The sequence below is a fragment of the Populus trichocarpa genome, chromosome 13 (assembly GCF_000002775.5).
Source record: "Populus trichocarpa isolate Nisqually-1 chromosome 13, P.trichocarpa_v4.1, whole genome shotgun sequence".
Lineage (NCBI taxonomy): Eukaryota > Viridiplantae > Streptophyta > Magnoliopsida > Malpighiales > Salicaceae > Populus > Populus trichocarpa.
The window spans coordinates 13,679,139-13,697,730 of record NC_037297.2 but is presented as its reverse complement, the minus strand read 5'-3'; the positions used below and the strand labels follow the sequence as shown (position 1 = coordinate 13,697,730).

At 31.4% G+C, this 18,592-nt stretch overlaps 1 protein-coding gene across 1 annotated transcript; it reads right to left on the bottom strand.

Annotated features, from left to right (window-relative positions):
* Positions 1 to 1,273: 1,273 nt before the first annotated feature.
* On the bottom strand, positions 1,274 to 6,281 carry LOC18104624 (mannan endo-1,4-beta-mannosidase 2). The gene is made up of 5 exons (XM_006376420.3): positions 4,942 to 6,281; positions 3,881 to 4,078; positions 2,752 to 2,874; positions 2,080 to 2,291; positions 1,274 to 1,827 (listed from the first exon to the last, which is right to left on the bottom strand). The coding sequence occupies exons 1-5, from the start codon at positions 5,308 to 5,310 to the stop codon at positions 1,422 to 1,424; spliced, it is 1,308 nt and encodes a 435-aa protein (XP_006376482.2). The 5' UTR covers positions 5,311 to 6,281; the 3' UTR covers positions 1,274 to 1,421.
* Between the last annotated feature and the right edge of the window lie 12,311 nt (positions 6,282 to 18,592).

Below are 18,592 nucleotides of genomic sequence, written 5' to 3'. Positions count from 1 at the left end.
TGATTATTTAACATAGTATTAGAACTTTAATGATTAAATGATAAAGACTTGAGCTAAAGCCCATCTTAAACTGCCTCGTAATTTTCACAGTTGAGTGTGTGTGTGGTTCTTCAACAGCTTGAGGTGGCACCAAACGCTCTTGCTGTAGCCAGAAAACCATACATAGACTTTACAATAACAACCATAAAGGAAACAGCATTGACATAAACGAAACAGTAAAAATTATCAACCATTATATTTTGCCTTGTAGAAGATTTTCCCAACCAAAACAAGATTTGGAACATATATAAAGTTTCTTTTTTCTTGCAGACTTTCTTGTCTTTTACAGAAGTGACTGCATTAGTTTTTTCTGCTACTGTAAAACCTCATTTGAAACAGAAAAATCAATATGTTTACATTTGCTTATTTTTTGCAGGGCTGACAAGTACCAACACTGTAAAACTTAGCCAATCATCCTTTTCTTCTCTTTTTTTTGCTAACTTTTGAGGAAACACTTGACCATGTTTCCGACAAACTAGTTGATCAATGCAGTTGACGTTTTTAGCTTGCAAGAGTAACTCCCTATTATGGGAACTTCATTTCAAAACCCTACTTAGGAAGAATTCAATTAGTTGAAAAATGTGGCAAATTGGACATGCGTTGCATATCATGTTCCTGCGTTACTGCATGTTTTGGCAAATGCAGACTTTAAATGTAACCTCTTGCAAATTGCAGCTGTCCAAGCTCATCTTCAAATTGTACACAGAAGTAGGCGGACAACAGATTTCATACTTTCATTTTGTTGTTACAGGACTTCTTAAACAGATGCTTGTCAAGCTAGGTTTACTGCATGCACCAGACTGGACAATGAATTACTTGCTGCACAATGTACTGCGCCAAGCGGTGCCAGCAGAAATACCAGGGGATTGTTGAGATTATCATATGCAGAAGAGATGTATTCTCTGAATTCGTGTGTTTTGCAAAACCCTAAAAATTGTAGCCTTGCTCAAGGGAATTGAACTGCCAGCTCATGGGAGTGGAGTCCATGCTAATGACGGGGTAAAATGACAAGACAATTTTTTTGTGGCAAAGTCGAAAGAAAATCATTAGATAGGTAAAGATTTAATTTGCCCTTTTGAGCTTCAAATTGTACAATCCATGAACTAACACACTTTTGATTACAAGCAGATAAATTCCTAAACCTAACCTCCTTTTTGAGGCATCAAATCATAAGCCTCTTATGTGAAAAAGCAAAAGATTTTACAGCAGTCTCTGCAATCTCTATAATGCTATATAATATCTAATTCATCTACCTGCTTTCATAACTTGTATATAATTGAGAAGAATATGGTACAAAACCTGTGACCTGAATCCCTTGCTGGAGCAATCCCAAACCACAAATGAGAACGCATACCCCCCCAAAGAAATTGAACCATTAAATTTCACTGCCTCTGCAAACACAATTCTTTCAAATATTTATTTTGTGGAGAAATTCCATGGATTCTGGCCAATCTACATGATTGATCAGTCAGTATTCTGTTTGTTGATTCCCTTTCCCATGGAACAATCCCAAAATCATCATTAAAGTCGTCCATTCCTTCAACAAACAACTGCCAGATCAAAGCACCTGCCCCAGCCCGCTTTCTCTTTGAAGATTTATATATGATGTCAAAAATGGTTTTGTAAAATCGATCCCGTTGAGATGGCTGGAAGTCCTTGTTCAGGTTGGACAAACCAAATTCAGTGAAGAAGACAGGTTTATTTAGCTCATAGTGACCATCTTCAATGTGTGAAAGCATCCACTTGGAGACGTATTTCAGTTTATCTTCAAATTCTTGATGAGGAAACCTACCAATGTAAAGGATAAATTGGTTACAAGTCAGATGTACAAGCATGAAAGGAAGAGGCATCCATTTAAAGCTATTAACGGTATCCCAGCAGAACTGGAACATGGCTTCTCAGTGTTTCACAAAATGCATCACACAAACCAAATAACAAAAAGACAAAAACATAATGGCTAGTTAATAACATCAGGTTTTATTTTTTTCTTTACTGACTTGAGCAAATTACAATAGAGCTAAGTAAACATGCATCACTTACCAATGATCAGGGTATATATGAACAGAGGCAAAGTCAATGGCAGGCGCTTTGGAGTTGCGAACAAAATCAGATCCAAGGCTTGATGCCCAAGATTCTGGGTTCACAGTTAACCTTTTGGGATTTTTAGGACCATAAAAACCTTCCAGGCCCACTGTTAGAAGATGGTTCGTGTCAATTGTTTTCACGAAAGCTGACATTTCTTCTATCCAATCCTGCAATTCGATACAATGAGTTAATGCATACTCACATAATAATCAATTATTAGAAGGGAAAAAAATCTCTCCCTCTTCTTAGTCTGTTCTCTAAACACACAAAAGTAAGCAAAGGCAGTTAAGGTTTGGTTATGGCAGTTTCCAACTTAACTAAGCTTGAAGCTAAATAATTTGGTTCATCTACATACATTTGCTTCCTCCGATCAGTTGCAATAACGTGTAGATGTTGTCAAAAAAATGTAAGTCGTGAAAGAGAGTTTAGAACATATTTTCAGTAATCTAGCGCACCTATTCATGAGAATTTCACAGAAAAAGTATTACAGTTGCTATTACAGCAACCAAGTTTGAGATGAAGCCCAAAGTCCAGGAAATTAATGATTTTATTTGAAAGCCAGCTTTAAGTTTGGAAGTACTTGGATGTTTGTAAGAAAATAAAAAGGGAAAAGAGTTCACAACTTACTTGAAGAGTGTCACCTGAAGGATCAGACATGCAACGGGGCTCATTCATCAACTCCCATGCAAATATGGTAGGATCATTCCTATATTCAATCCCTGTGATGGTGTTTTTCCTGGTCAACAAAGTCTGGAAAAAGGATTTATTTTAGAAATGATAAAAAAATTCCTAATGAAACAAAATAGTTCCAAGTACTATAGAATTATAACTTAACAAGTTCCCACAGTGCCTTGCAAGATAAGTAGGCATGAAATTGATTTCTTAAAAGAAATGTCTTTTGCTTTCATGAACTTCCAACCATATAGTTTAGGTCCAATGCAATGAAAATCAGGAATTGTTACACCAATTTTTAAAGAACTTGATATCAAATATAGGAAGATCTGGGTAAAAGAAGTGCTGCTAGTTGTACATCCTAATAGTTCCAGTATACCTAACAAGAAAATACAAACACTGAAACATACTATCCTATATCTAACAGCTAAATAGTTCTTACAAGGAAAACAATCATGGTTTTAAGCATGTAAATACAATAAAAACTTCATCTTAAGGAACACGAGGAAATGACGGATAAATAGTTAATAACTTGCAAAAAATGACATAAGAAATTTCTTTCATTTACTCATGCTATCTATCATCAGATGAAGTCCCAGTAAATAATCTTCGACAGAGCATAACTTTTCCTAAGTCCATGAATGATTGCTGAGGGCATTTGCGACCCATTCTAGATTAGGATGTGCAGTGCAGCCACCTTTGGCAATTAGTTACACTCAACAAATTTCACAACAAGTTTAAGGTATGTGGTGGCATGGCTTATTTCTGTAAAAGAAGGATAACTAACAGAAGCTACAATTGTGAATAGTTGGACCTCGTGTTTATTATAAACTAAATGGCTCCTGCTAATGCAAATATGTCTAGCATCTATCTGCTTCAATTTTAGGGGCACACTAAAAGTCAGGGTACTAACTATCAACATGAATGAGAAGGAAATTTTCCTTTTCAACAAAACTTGGAAAGAGACTCAACTGTGCTGATGATATGTTATGACACATCCTTGATAACAGAAAAGGAGAACTCAAGAGCAGTCCCAATTTGGCTCTATAATTATTTCAAGGTAGCTAGCAAAATAAATAAGTACCTTTACATAATGCTTGAAATATCTTTTGATGGATGGATCAAAGAAGAAAGAATCATTTGACGAGCTCAAACCAATGCCTTCCTCCCATGCCCAATTCACATACTGAGTCTTTCCACCATATGCCTTTAAGTTGTTGACTAAACTAAGTAGTAGTCTGACTCCATGTTGTCTGGCTTCTGCAATAACATAATCCAAAGCCTGCCAAAATCTCAGTCATTAAAATAATGCTGGTATTATCATTATTGATCTTGATAACAATGAAATCAGTAAAATGCCTTCTCAGCTTTGGACATTTTCAATGAGTTAATGCCATGAAAAACTCCAACGCATTTCAATATAAACATGAAGAGAGAAAATTCTTTAAAGACTTAACCTTTTTTAGCCTAAATTATTTCTTCATTGAAAGTTTATGTGTGGAGAAGGCAGACTTTCTGTCATAAATATATTTTCAAACTGAGGGATGGAACAACAATTGACAAGAAAATGAATAAGAAATTATAGAATCAAAATCATTTAAAGCACGAACTTTAAAGTTTTTTCTTTCTGATAAATTTAAGAAGAGGACAAAATTGGAGGCACTAAAAGTATAGGGCATTGAAATGATATACCTGTTTCCTTTGTTTTTATTCTCTATGGCCCTTGTGTTCTTCTCATTTACAGTTCAAGGAAACTTTAAAGTTTTTTCTTCTCACGTTTCCTCAATTAAAACACAGTAACAGACAGGCCTAATTAATTGCGCGCATGCATCAGTGTTAATGGTGTATCTGTGGATCCATAAAACCGACCCGACTAGTTTAGGATCAAGGGGTTGTTGTTGTTTCACATACAATTACTTGATTACAACTAATTCATTTGTTTCATTACAGTATTAAATAAAGCTAAACTTTTAAACAGCAGTAGATAGAGGCATGAAAACTCAGAATGACTACCAGACAAAATTGCCTGGGTGGTAAGGTAAAGGTTATACAGCAACCATTTCCATAATTTTCCAGCAATTTATTCAGGCAATTCATCAGAGCAAAATTAAACTACAACTAGAATGAATAAAGCAAATGCCATACCCTTAAGACCCGCTCATCGAATCTACCAGGGGAGACCTGGAGTGCGTTGTAGCCACCATCATTAAATGCCCAAGTTCTGCAAACAGTGAGACCCATCTTGGCACCAGCTTCCAGCATTGCACCAACTCTAGGTTTCCTATCTTCATCGACAGAATGATCCATCAACCAATAAGAATTCCATCCGTTAATGTAAAAAGCCCTGCCATCCACCATAAACTGAGTCCCATTTCTCTCCACAAAACTTAGCTCCCTGTGTTCTCGATGGTTGGTGAGTATAAAACCACCAAAAGACATGTAAATGAAAGCCACACATGATGCAAAACCTAAAATCGGGTAAAGTAGCCCATTTCCTGCTACCATTTTCTGCATAATGATGTAATGATGCTATATATGACCTAAAATTGATAAAGGACCAAAATTGCACAAATTGAAAGGAAAGTTGGATACCCTTTTGCCTCTATATCAAGAATTCCCACAACTTTGGACACCCAAACACTACCTTAGACTAAGATTTAACCAGAAATGCCTGCAGTAGCGAATTTCTAGGACTCCCAGATCACTCTTTCAAAGGGTATCTATAAACAGTACTTGATACCACCCAAAACTTATCAAAAACCCAAATGAGAGAATGATTCGTATGTTGCTGTCTTGTATTAATGTTTGAGGCTTTTATATGGTGAAAGTGATAAAGACAGGGTATTTGTTTCAAGAAATGAAGAAAGATTCAAACTTTCAAAGAGACATGAAGGCGAAGAAAGCAATGGAAACAAAAGACAGCACACCTAATAAGTCACCACCATTGAAGACCGTCGAGGATAAAATGAGAGAAAGAAGTAGAGAATTGAGGTAATGATGGTGGGTGCGTGGTGGAATGTTGGCATCAACCTGTTGAGTAAAAACTAAAAACAGATCTACAAGACTTGAAAAGATTTCTCTGTTTCTTCAAATTCAATATTCTTCTGGACAAGCTTGTTTCCAACCCAATTCAACACCAATGGGCCATATATCTGATTGTGCTACTCTCTCTCTCTCCCCACCAAAATAATTCTAAATTTAACAAAGGAGAGAAAATGGGAAACTCCTCTTACACCTCATCCTCATGTGATCTCTCATGGCTTTTCTTGGATTCGATACCAGTCTTTTCTGCCCTTCCTTTCTTTTTTTTGCATACAAGTTTGCTTATGTAGCAGACAATGCTTTCAGGGACTGGTTAGGGAGTTGTTGGATCTTGGAAACTGCTAGCCATGTGAGCCTGACGATTTTGGCATGGACCCTTGGCTTTATGCACCAGAGTTTCACCTTCCTTTTTTTCCCTTTTCTTGCTGTTGGTCAATCAGGCAAATTATTTAATTACTTCCTTATAAAATCTCCATTGACAGTAAAGCGAGAACAATTTGTCTGAAACATTGGCCTTTATATTCACACCGCATCAGCTTATAATCGGAAAACAATTAAAGTATTATAATAGTGAAAATACTGAAGTTACAAATCATTTACTAATTCTTGCTCTTGATTATTAACATTTATCTAAATTCTTAAGTGGGACATTAGCAAGTACATATGTAATATGGTAATAATTTTAAATAGCATTTAATATTCCCTCATAAAAAAAATCATCCCAACTCATAATTTTAAACTTTTTGATCAACCCTTTATATATAATTTATATTATTATTTAATATATCTTTCAAATGTTTAAAATTATTTTAAAAAATATAATATCACAGTGGTAATTCTAGTAAGCAATGTAAAAATATAATATTATTTTAAAAAATAATTTAATCTAATGTTTTAAATTATTAATTAATAATTAAAAATATAATTTATATTATTACATGAAATATCACAGTGGTAATTCTAGTAAGCTGATGATGTGCCTGATTGGGTAGGGTTACTTGTACAGTAGCACTGATCTGTTGAATAGCAGGTTTGATTACAGTAAACACATTGTCGGCAGCCTCCACCGTTAAAAGGAGTAACTCTTCTTCTTCGGTAAATAGAACTTCAACAGTTGGCATTATTTTATTTTATTTTTCTGTTTTTCAAATAAAAGAGAGTTTTGTATCATAGTATTGATCTATAAGCTGATTAAAAAATAAAAAAATAAAATGATTAAAACGATTTAGTGCATCCAGTCCTTTATATTTTATTTGTTAGATAATAAGAGATACATTTAAACTAATTTATTTGTAAATTAAGTTAAAATCTAATTTTTGTATGATTTTAAATATATATGTACATTCTATATTGATATTATGCATTAAAAAGAATTCGATAGATGTTGGTTAAAAAGTTTAAATTTATAAAATCAAGGGAGGAAACTCACCTTCTTGACTTAGATCCTGTTAATTTTGTTAGTTTTCCTATGAAAAATAATTTTTATAAAAAGTAAATTTATGAAAATTACATTATTTTTTAATATTTGGTAATGCCATGAAAAATAAGTAGGAAAATATTTTTCATTGTTTGACTATATTATGAAAAATGAATAAGAAAATAATTTATTCATATTTTTTTTCAAGTTTATTAAAAAAATAGGAACTGAATCTGATAGATAAAAAAAATTGAAGGAGGATGCAATTGAAAAAAAAATCTAATATCATAAATTATTTCAAATAAAATAAATAGCAACTTAAAAAATGAAGACCAAATCTGACAAATAAAAAAATTGAAAGATGGTGAAATTGAAAAAAAATCAATTTCATAAATTATTTCAAATAAAATAAATAGTAATAAAAAAAGCAGGGACCAAATATGATAGATAAAAGTTTTCAATTAAGAAAAGGATAAGAGAAAAATAAATAACAACCAAAAAATAAGGACCAAAGTTGGTATAAAAATCAAATTAAATCAAGTTTTAAGAGATGAAATTGAAGAAAAAAAAGACTCAAAACAAAATATTCAGCAATCAAAAGATTGAGAACCAAATTTGATATAATTAACAAATAACAAGATATTTTTTATTTTTTCGCAACTCTCTATAGAGTATTTTCTGCTCAAAGTAAAAAAGAAAACATTTTTCTAAAAACTAACTTCAATTTTTCTTTAACTAAAAAGTGTTTTCAATACACCAACTCTTATAATGATGAAAAAAACAAGAAAAATCAAAAAATAATCTTTAAAAAATCACAATTTTCATGAAACAAACAAAATTCTTAATTAAATATTAGTTGTGATATCTAGAAAGAATGGAGGCACTCCATTTTGCGTAAATTAAAGAAAAAAGAAAAAAGAAACATCAAGATCAAATAATTTTGGTCAAATTTTAGCATAAGGTATAAGAGAATAGGAAAAGATGTAAAGTATACAATTCATTGATTGATGGGGCTAACTCTTACATGTTCATATCTTCTTATTCCATCATGAAAGACATTATACCATATGCCTGCCTAGATGGAGTACACCATGAGTCTTTTTCAAGTATAAAGACAAATAAATAGATGCTTTGTTGCCCATTGGAGAAGTTTCAATCTCTCACCAAGATAGGTATTATTCTCTTCTTCATGATCATCATATCATCACCATACAATATAATATATTAATGCAAGTGGGTGATTTTTAAATAAACTTTTCAAACAATGATTTAAAGCTCTTGATATTATCATGAAGTTTATTTGTTTATTGATCATTGTTATTAAATTCAGTCTAACAAATTATCTTAAAATTTAATCGACTTGTTTTTTGTTTGGACTAGGTGTAAAAAATATCAATTCAAAATTTATTATCTGTAACTATTCTGACTCGATGAATCAATTCATGAGCTAGTTAAAATTCAATTTATTTTTTTTAATTAAAAACAAGTTAAAGCAATATGGTTTTGATATTTAAAAATTTATCTGAATGAACTTGTCCGACCCATAACTCTTTACAAGAAGTCTAAGAATGTAGATAAAATGCACCGGTGGGTGCAACTCACTTGATCTTAGAATGCGACCATGCACCCAATGAATAATCTATTAAATATTGTTAATTATTTATAAGGTAGACAATTATATAAATTGTTAAAAGCATTTGTTTCCTCTTTCACTCCCTCTTGTTTTTAAATTAATAAGAGGATCTTGACTTTTATTGACTATATAATTAAACTAAAAATCACATAAAATAGTAAAAACTCATAAAATAAAGAATCATATAAATATTCTGGAAGACTAAGCTTGGGCTAAATATAGAAGAAATTAAAAATGGTTCGACGCTGTTATTTTACTTCTAGATATTTTTATTATTTCTCGGTCTCCCCCTTTTATCTAAAGAATGCCCTTTCCCAATTTAAGAAACAAACAATATTCTATTATTTTTTTAATATGATTGCATTAAAAATACACAAATATAGATTTATGTGATAGAAATTCTACTCAGAAATATCCCCCTTATAATATAACAAATTAAAAATAATATACGACAAGATTTCTTCGTTTTCAATTACTAGTTATAAAACCTAGATTAACCCAATAGATCGACTCAGATAATCCGGGACACAGACCGGTACAGGTTGAAAAAAAAACAAGAAAAGAAACTGTCCCGACTTAACCATATTAAAGACTCAAGTTGACACGTAACTCATTTAAGTTATAAAACCTAGATTAACCCAATAGATCGACTTAGATGACCCAGGACACAGACCGGTACAGGTTGAAAAAAAAACAAGAAAAGAAAATGTCCCGACTTAACCTTGTTAAAGTCTCAAGTCGACACACAACTCATTTAAGTTATAAAATTTAGATCAACCTAGTAGATTGACTCAAATGATCCGGGACACAAACTGGTGCACATTGAAAAAAAATAAGAAAAAAAATTATCCCGACTTAACCCTGTTAAAGACTCAAGTTGACACATAACTTATTTAAAAATTTGTTAATTTTGTATCAAAACAATATTGTTTTAATGCTAAATTAATCATCTGACTCGAGACTCATACATTCTCCTTGAGGAAAAATAACACCATCAACTTTCCCTCTCACGTCACCCTGAATTTACCCGCAAAACCCATGTTCTCCTAGTTAATTAAAAGGGGATTATTCTCTTGAATGTTGAGATGCATGCATGCCGACACCAGTCAAGATTTACATTTGTATGAAAAAGAAGAAAGAAACGATAAAGCAATAAAATTTAGGGTTTGTTAATTAGGAGAAATAATTCAAGTGCTCGAAAGAAAGAGAGGGCTCCATTTGCTTTCTTGCACTTGTTACAGGTAACCAAACATTTAATATATCCAGTACAAGTGTCTCCTTCTCTGCCAAAACGCAGTGGATTTGGTATAGCTAGGGATCTTGAAGACGACACCAGGGATTTGTTTGGTGGATGGTTGATGAACAAATTATGTGTTTGTTTTTATTTTATTATTATTTAATTTCTAGAGATTTTATTCTATTATTATTTATTTTTTAGAGATTTTGAGTCCATTAATTTATTACAGGGGAGCCCATTTTCACGCACGTTGAATTCTGGGGCTTGTTATGGTTATATATCAAAGCTGATTAGATGATTAAATAAATATTATTAATTAGCATAATTATGAGATGATTAGCATATATTATTATAAAAGAATAAAAGAGATATTTAATAATTTGTAAGCTGAAGGCATTATAATTATAATATTCTCAAGTAACAATATAGAAATTGCCTTAAATTATGGACAAAAAAATATCATGTCTTAATTAATTCATACTGAGAATCTGTTGACTGTCACGACCTACTTTTACAAGTATTAAACCTTTTTTTTTATATATAGTTTCAATAACAAGAAAAAAAAAAAAATTAAATTGGTCCAGTGTTAAGAGCTTGGGACCAAGAGGTTTGCTCCCTCTGTGGTCTCAGGTTCAAGCCCTGTAGTTGCTCATATGATCGCCACTGGAAGCTTACATGGTCGTTAACTTCAGGGCCCGTAGGATTAGTCGAGGTGCGCGCAAGCTGGCCCGAACATCCATGTTAAACTAAAAAAAAAATGAAATGGAAAAACAAAGGGCGACAGCCTACAAACACGCCATGAATTAAGTCCATGATTTAATTTAATATTTGGCTGTTCCTTTTAACGTTGAATTCATCGAAAACATCATCCAAGTTGCATTGAAAGGGATCACATCCCAGGAACCTGCAAGAGAAGCAACCACCTCGTAAGTCATAACCACCTAAACAACCTTGCAAGGTAGTGTTTGTGAACGTCGATGAATTTATATTTTTAAAAAATTTAAATGTTTTTTATTTAAAATTAATTTTTAATGTTTTTAGATCATTTTGATGTTAAAAATAATTTTTTTTAAAAAAAAGAATTATTTTGATATATTTCCTAATAAAAAATACTTTTAACCTCAATCGTTACTACACTCTCAAACACCCTCAAGATATAATATGCTAGTAAACAATTGAATCGTTTTTTTTTCGCCTTTTGAAATTGTGTTTATATATGTTTGACTTAAGAAAATATTAAATTAATATTTTTTTTATGGTTTTTATAAAATGATTATAAAAATAAAAAAACTAAAAAATAAAATTATTTTAATGTATTTTCAAGTGAAAAACATATTTAAAAACTATTTTATACTACAATCAGAGGCGGAGCAAGAAAAAAAAATAAAAAGGCCAAATTAAAAGAATTATTTTAAAAAAAATTAAAATTTTAATTATTTTATATAAGAAAAGGGCTGGGAAAAATTTTCTTGCAGGGATTGGGGCCCTACCCAACCCCCCGCCCGCTCCCCTCTACCATCAATTACAATATCAAACACCCACTAAAAATACCATACTAAACACATACTTTTAAAAAAAAAAATTCATGAGTGTTTACATAAAGAATATACCCACTAGTGATTTACAAATCTGAAAGATAATTAACTGTACTCCACTGCAACTTAAGACCTAGAAGAGCCTGTTCTTCCCTGCAAGTGTTGATTTGAACAACTAGCACATAAATAATAAAGAGATTGAGTGCCGGATTGAATGCCATAATCCGAGGAGGAACCAAGTGCTGCGTGGAACTTTTGTGCGTGTTGGGGTCTGACTATTTCCAAAGAAAATGGGGTGTTTTGTCCTTGCTAGGTAGGCACTCCCTGTCTCTGCTGTATCGCAGCACTGCTTATTGCCTAATGCTGCGTGCTTTTCCTGGTTTTAATTCACCATTTACAAGCAATACACTCCTATTAAATACATTAAATTAAATATATCTTTAAATTTTATTTAATAATTTAAATTATTAAATTAAGATAGTTATTTGACATGATATCAGAGTTTTGATGACTAAGCAACTACGAGTTCGAATCTTACCATTCTTATTTATTTTTATTTGATAAAAATTAAACACAAAATAATATAAACATGTATAAGTTTTAAGTTTAAAAAAATTTTATTTAAAAATATATATTAAAAAATAATATAAATTATATTTTAAAAATACATTTAACAATTTAAACTAAGATTTCTTGAGGGTTTCATTCTCGTTACATGGACTTGTCATTTTGGCACCATCGTGCATCTCAGGGTTTTGGCTGCGAGTATTCAGGGCTGATTAGATGCTCAAAATACGTAGTGACCAAGGAGAAGAGTCCATCACATTTCTTTATCATATTGTGTAAAATAACTTAATTTAATGCCCTCGACCATGCTCGATTTGGACATGACACAATAACTTAATTTAATGCCCTCAACCATGTTCGATTTGGACATGCTAAATTTTGTACCTATCTTAAATTTGGACCACATTGAGCACTTCACATTAATGGTAGCTACCTTTTGTATTGATATATCGGGGTATTTAAAAGTGTGGTACTAGTTGTTTTTTAAAGTGTTTTTTTAATCGGAAATGCATTAAAATAATAGCTATTTATTTTAAAAAAATTATTTTTGATATTATCGTATTAAAACGTTACGAAAACACCAAAAAAATATTAATTTTAAGTAAGAAAAAAACAAAATAATAATTTTTTAAAAAAATATTTTTTGAAACGTAAAAATAAACATTCCCGAAAAACTATAAAAAAGTTCATGTTTATAAATTTATCTTATAATCTATCACTAATGATTTCTTCATTGGTTCTTATAGTATATGGAAGTGGATAGATAAATACATTTTCCAATACACTATAAAAGTTAGCTAAAAGCATACTTAGCCATATTATTTAACTAAATTTAATTTTTATCTTAAATCAATTAAAATAATATTATTTTATTTAAAAAAAATAAAAATTATTTTTAAAAAATCAAACTGAGATTTTGATTAGATGAATCACATCATAAATTAACTCATTGGATCATCCAAGCAGGTAAATTTTCATTTTTTTCTTTCTAGCTTGGATTATATAACACCGAATTTAATCAATGGGTTGTAGTTTAAAAGTATTCTCCTAAAGAAACAAAGATGAGATTTTGGGTTTAGATCTCTCTTTTCAATCTAAATACAATATAAGTCGTACAACCATAACATTCGACAGTCGACACTAGTTGTCACACATTTATTATTTTGACATCAATTGACTATATTCGAAAAGTAATCTATGTATTATTTTTTTATGAATTTAATAAATTAATCTAATATAATATAGTTGTCCGTTAATATTTTTTTAAAAAATCTCTGTTAGTTTTTTATTTTTTATTTTTTAAAAAAGGCCTGTCTGTTTCCCATGTGTTTTTATTTGCGATCTCCGAGGATAATATTATGTAACTCCCTGCAAATTTAGGCACAGATTCCTAAAAATAGAAATACAGTGTTCTTGTTCGTTTACAGAGAGCCACCGACACTCTGTAGGAGCCAAGCAGCATATCACAAGACTGCAGTCTACATGAGAGCTATCAATCTTTAGGTAGCAAAGTTTTTATTCCCGGGATTTTTTTTTTAGTAAATATCATTGAATTGAATTAGTTTGATGGTTAGAAATATTATTTTTTTTATATTAAATTGGTTTTTTTATAATGCTTTTACATCGTTTTGATATGTTAATATTAAAAGTGAATTTTAAAAAATAAAAATAAATATTATTTCGATAAATTTTAAAACGAAAAGTATTTTAAAAGGCAATTATCACCACAATACTAAACAAAACAATCAATACCATAATATTAAACGGACTCGGGCTCTTAGAAGGGTGTGTTTGTTTGCGCCGCATGAAAGAATTTGAATTTATTTTAGGTAGCAAAGTTTTTATTCCTGGGATTTTTTTAGTAAATATCATTGAATGAATTAGTTTGATGGTTAGAAATATTATTTTCTTTAAAATAATATCTTAAAACAAATTATTTTAAATTTCTCTGAACACATTATATTGACATGGATAGATATTTTAGTGCAATGTGCGCAACAATGCGAAGGATAGCAATAGTGACATTGGATTCAACATGGTCGGTACAGAGTGCGTTTGTTTTTCTGTTTTTAAAATATTTTTTTTATGTTTTTGTATTATTTTGATTTGTTAATATAAAAAATAAATTTTACAAAATAAAATTTTTTTTTTGATAATTTTCAAATAAAAAACACTTTGAAAAGTAATCATTACCACAATACTAAACGAACTCTTAGAAGGGTGTGTTTGTTTGCGCGGCCATGCCGTGCTTTTAAAAAAAATTAAACTTTTTTGTTTCAAATTATTATTTTTTGGTTTGTTTTGAATTTTTTTGATGCGTTGATATTAAAAATAAATTTTTTAAAATAAAAAAAATTATTTTAATACATTTTCAAATAGTTTTTTATTTAAAATAACGGTAAGCCTAAAATCACCTGTTATGGCCTTGAAAGAGAGGAAATTAAAAACAAAATTTACGGGTCTTTAGTATAAAGTTTCAAGCTTTTTTAAAGTAAAAGCTATCAATTATGTATCTTTAGTAAATATGTTAGAAAGAGTACACAATTGCATTTAAAAAAAAAAAACTTAATCTTAATTAATATGATATGAAAAATATATCATATAATTAACAAAATTGCATGAGAACACATATAATAATTTTTTTCTTTATTGAAAAATCAATTATCTTTCATCTTTTACGTTTTGGGTTTCACACACTTCATTTTATATGAAGTTTTTTGTATGAACAATTTACTTGGAAATCATTTTCAATCTTTCCCTTTCTTCTTCCTTGCTAAGGGTGGCATTGTCCCATTAAATTTAGCATTAGATGGGTCATCCAACTAAAATTAGGATAATTAAAGCACGAGTGTAACCCATATCTTCCCCACATATTAGAAAATTAAAGTAATGGAGGAGTGGGATATAAACATTATTAACATATTCATATTCTTTTAGTATATGTACTAGATTTGTTCCGCCGCCGCGCCGCACAAGAGGACATATTTTTGTTTGACATAAACAAAATAGATTAAAAAATTCAAGATCCAAGTCATTGATTTAATAGTGATTTAAATAATACAAATAAAAAAAATATAACAATAATAAATAGATTGATGACAAAAATAACAATAAAAAAAATGTAAAAAAACTGGACCCAGCCCATCCAGATCATCAAATAACCTAATATTAAAGGGTGAAACTGTAAAAAAAATAATTTAAAAAAACTAAAAAAGCCCTATTAATCTGGCTGAAATCGAAAATCTCGTGACCATGAGCATAAGATTGAGATAATCTCATGGGAAGAAAAGCATGAAAAAAAGTTTGGATGATGAAATTGAAATAAATAGATTTAAAAAAGGTAAAAAAAAAAAAGTGAACCTATGTTAACCTTTGAAACTGGTGATCCTGATCAAGAACTCGGAGTTAGCCCTATATAAAGTAGACCGTAACAAATAACAAAGCAAAAGTAAAAATAAGAAAACATCGGCTTAAAAAAAAAATAAATAACCAAGCAAACTTGAGCGAACCTCCTAAACCTGATTCAATCTCTAAAACTCGCAACCTGTGAAATTCTGGACCCGGGTTCAATAAAAAAACTTAATTCCCAACCAATTTAATTTTGAAGAATGAAATTGTGGTAAGAATATTAATAAAAAAAACTTGCAAAAGTAAAATGATATCAACAAAAAGAATGAGGATAAGATTTGATAGAAAAAAAATCAAGGAGTATGAAATTGTAAAAAAAAATAAAAAATAGTCCAAAACAAAACAAATAATAATTAAAAGAAAGATGACCATATTTGATAGATTAAAAAAATCATAAGGGTGATATTGAAAAATATTTGTAATATAATATATTATTTATAGATTAAAAAATGGTTGGGGTGAGATTGAGAAATATTTGTAATTTTATAGATAATTAAAAAAATAAAAATAACAATAAAAAAGACAAGGATCAAATGTGAAGCAGAAATAAATTGTAAGGGTTAATATGAAATTGAAGGGGATGGCGCGAAATTCGTAGTGAAGAGTGAAAAAGAAGAAAAAATGGTCATCGGCACTCAACCCGAGAAGCGTTTGGGGCACGCGCCATCACATCATGTTGGGGGTGCCGAGACTTATCAAATACTGTTATGAAAAATAGTGTTTGGTGGTCGAATAGCCTCGCACGTGCTCCCTAAACATCACGGGAGTCGTCCACATGAACCATCGGGTTTTTAAATAATATTTAATGTATATTAATTATAATAATACCCCTAAATTTACAATAAAACCAATATACAGTGATAAAAAAGCCCTTGTATTGGTTTTGTTTCTAAGGGGATAAAAGTAATTAAACTATTCTAAAAAAATCAAAAAGATCAAAATACCCCTAGCAGGCATTATATTATTTTAGTTTAGTATTAAATTAGTAATTTTACTATATAATAAAAAATAAAATAATCTATCTAACTCTTTATAATTTGTAAAAACTATTTGTATTATAATAAAAAGATAATCTTATCTCAATGTCTAATTCAAAGTTTTATTAAATTAGAAGTAATTTTATAATTTCACTATTCCGATAAATAATAAAATGTATCTTGCGGTATGGTAATCTCTCCTTCACCTTTATTTTTTTTAACAAAACCAATATAAATGTAAGTGGTATGTTTTCAAAATGATTAAGAATTTAAATAAAAATATTCATACCGTCTGCTGGCATTAATTGTGTGGCAGACACGAGATGGTTGGTCCATACTCCACAGGAGGAGGAAAAGCCAAGTGCGGCTACTTCAGTTCAGACCTTAGGCTCTCCGCCGAAAGCTCACAAGATATCAGACCATCACCGCCGATAAAGCCAAGCCTCATACGAATGGCCTATACGCTACATGTTTAGGGCAGGCCATTCAACGCAGTAAAAGTTCACTAACTGCAAAATTGGGAAGAAGGGGCTAGTGATTTTGGGTTATAGGTCACCTGCAAAACTTAAAAGAAAAGGCAATGAAATTTACTAGCATCCTTGAAATAATTGCCACACCAAGCTAGCGAGGTTCTATCTGGTCCTTATGAAAATCCTACCACCATTCCACCAGACCTGCTCGTGCTCCGGTGACCCGCTAATCCGAGACATAGTACAGGTCAGGTCTGTGAAAAAATCCAATCTTTTTTAGAAAATAACATTGTTCAAACTCCCTTTACATGGTCAATTCCTATATTGAATTCAATGGTGTGGCAGCGGCGCAATAGCCGCTGGTGGTAGATACATAACTTGTGATCAGCCTGCAAAATCTAGGGCTATGTGAACCGTGAAGTTTTCTGGGCCAGACTCTTGAAGTTCATGAATATGGCTTTCTAAGGATGATAATGGACTTGGTTAGGAGTTTGGGCTTCTGCCTTCTGCCTGTAAAAGCTAGGGCTTCTTGGGAAGTTGGCCGATAATGATCATGGATGCCAAGGACCAGTTCAAGAGAAGACACCATATTCGAGCTCTTAACAAAATCCTTGTCGTGGCCTTCGTCTAAACAGAAAGAAGAAGGCTGCTAAGGCATTTTCTACGGCATTCTCTTAGTCAATTTCCAATCAAAGGGCCTTCCACTTGCTCTCTCAAGCAGCCACACGGGACTAGTTACTAGGCTATACAAGGAAAATTCTTCAGAGATGCTGATTGCCATTTCATGGCTGCTAGCAAGACATGTGAATCAAGAAGGCATTTCTATACGTCTGATTTTGACAAATTGTGCATGGACTTGTGTAGAAAAGTAAAGAAGACTTCAACTTTCTGCAAAGTTAGGGCTACGCCATGGATTAAATTATGAACATGGCCTCACTCCTCTCAGGTCTATCAAAGCTGGGGAGGGCGACGCCACTTTCTTGATATATCATCTGAGTATCCTTTCTCTAGAAACACTTTTAACCTACAGCAGAAGAAACCTAAATTCCTGGTTTTCAATGGGCATTCCTTGACATGTTGAGCGATTATATCACAAACAGTAGTCAGAATTGAAATAATCACAGCTGACTTTAATTAATGAGCGGATTTCCATATGGTAAATGGATAATATCTTCTCATTTTCCTGTTAACATCTGTCCAAATAATTTGACCGACACAATTGATTAAATTCTACTATTCTAGTCTGCCAGCCTCCCACAATCATAGAAGAAGTTGTGGGCTATGAACAATTGGAGATCTGCTGCATTCAAAGCTAGAGCCCTGTTTTCCTCTTTTATCAAGGTCCCATGTTCAACGAAATGCATCCCAAGATCCCAAAATACATGAAAATCTTCGGCCATCAGCGAGTTAAAAAACTAGAATGAGCAGCAATTATGTCCACGCAGCCCCCTTCAAGGTTTCCATTTTTTTTCCTAATCTCTAATTAACCCCAAAAACAACTTGATTCATC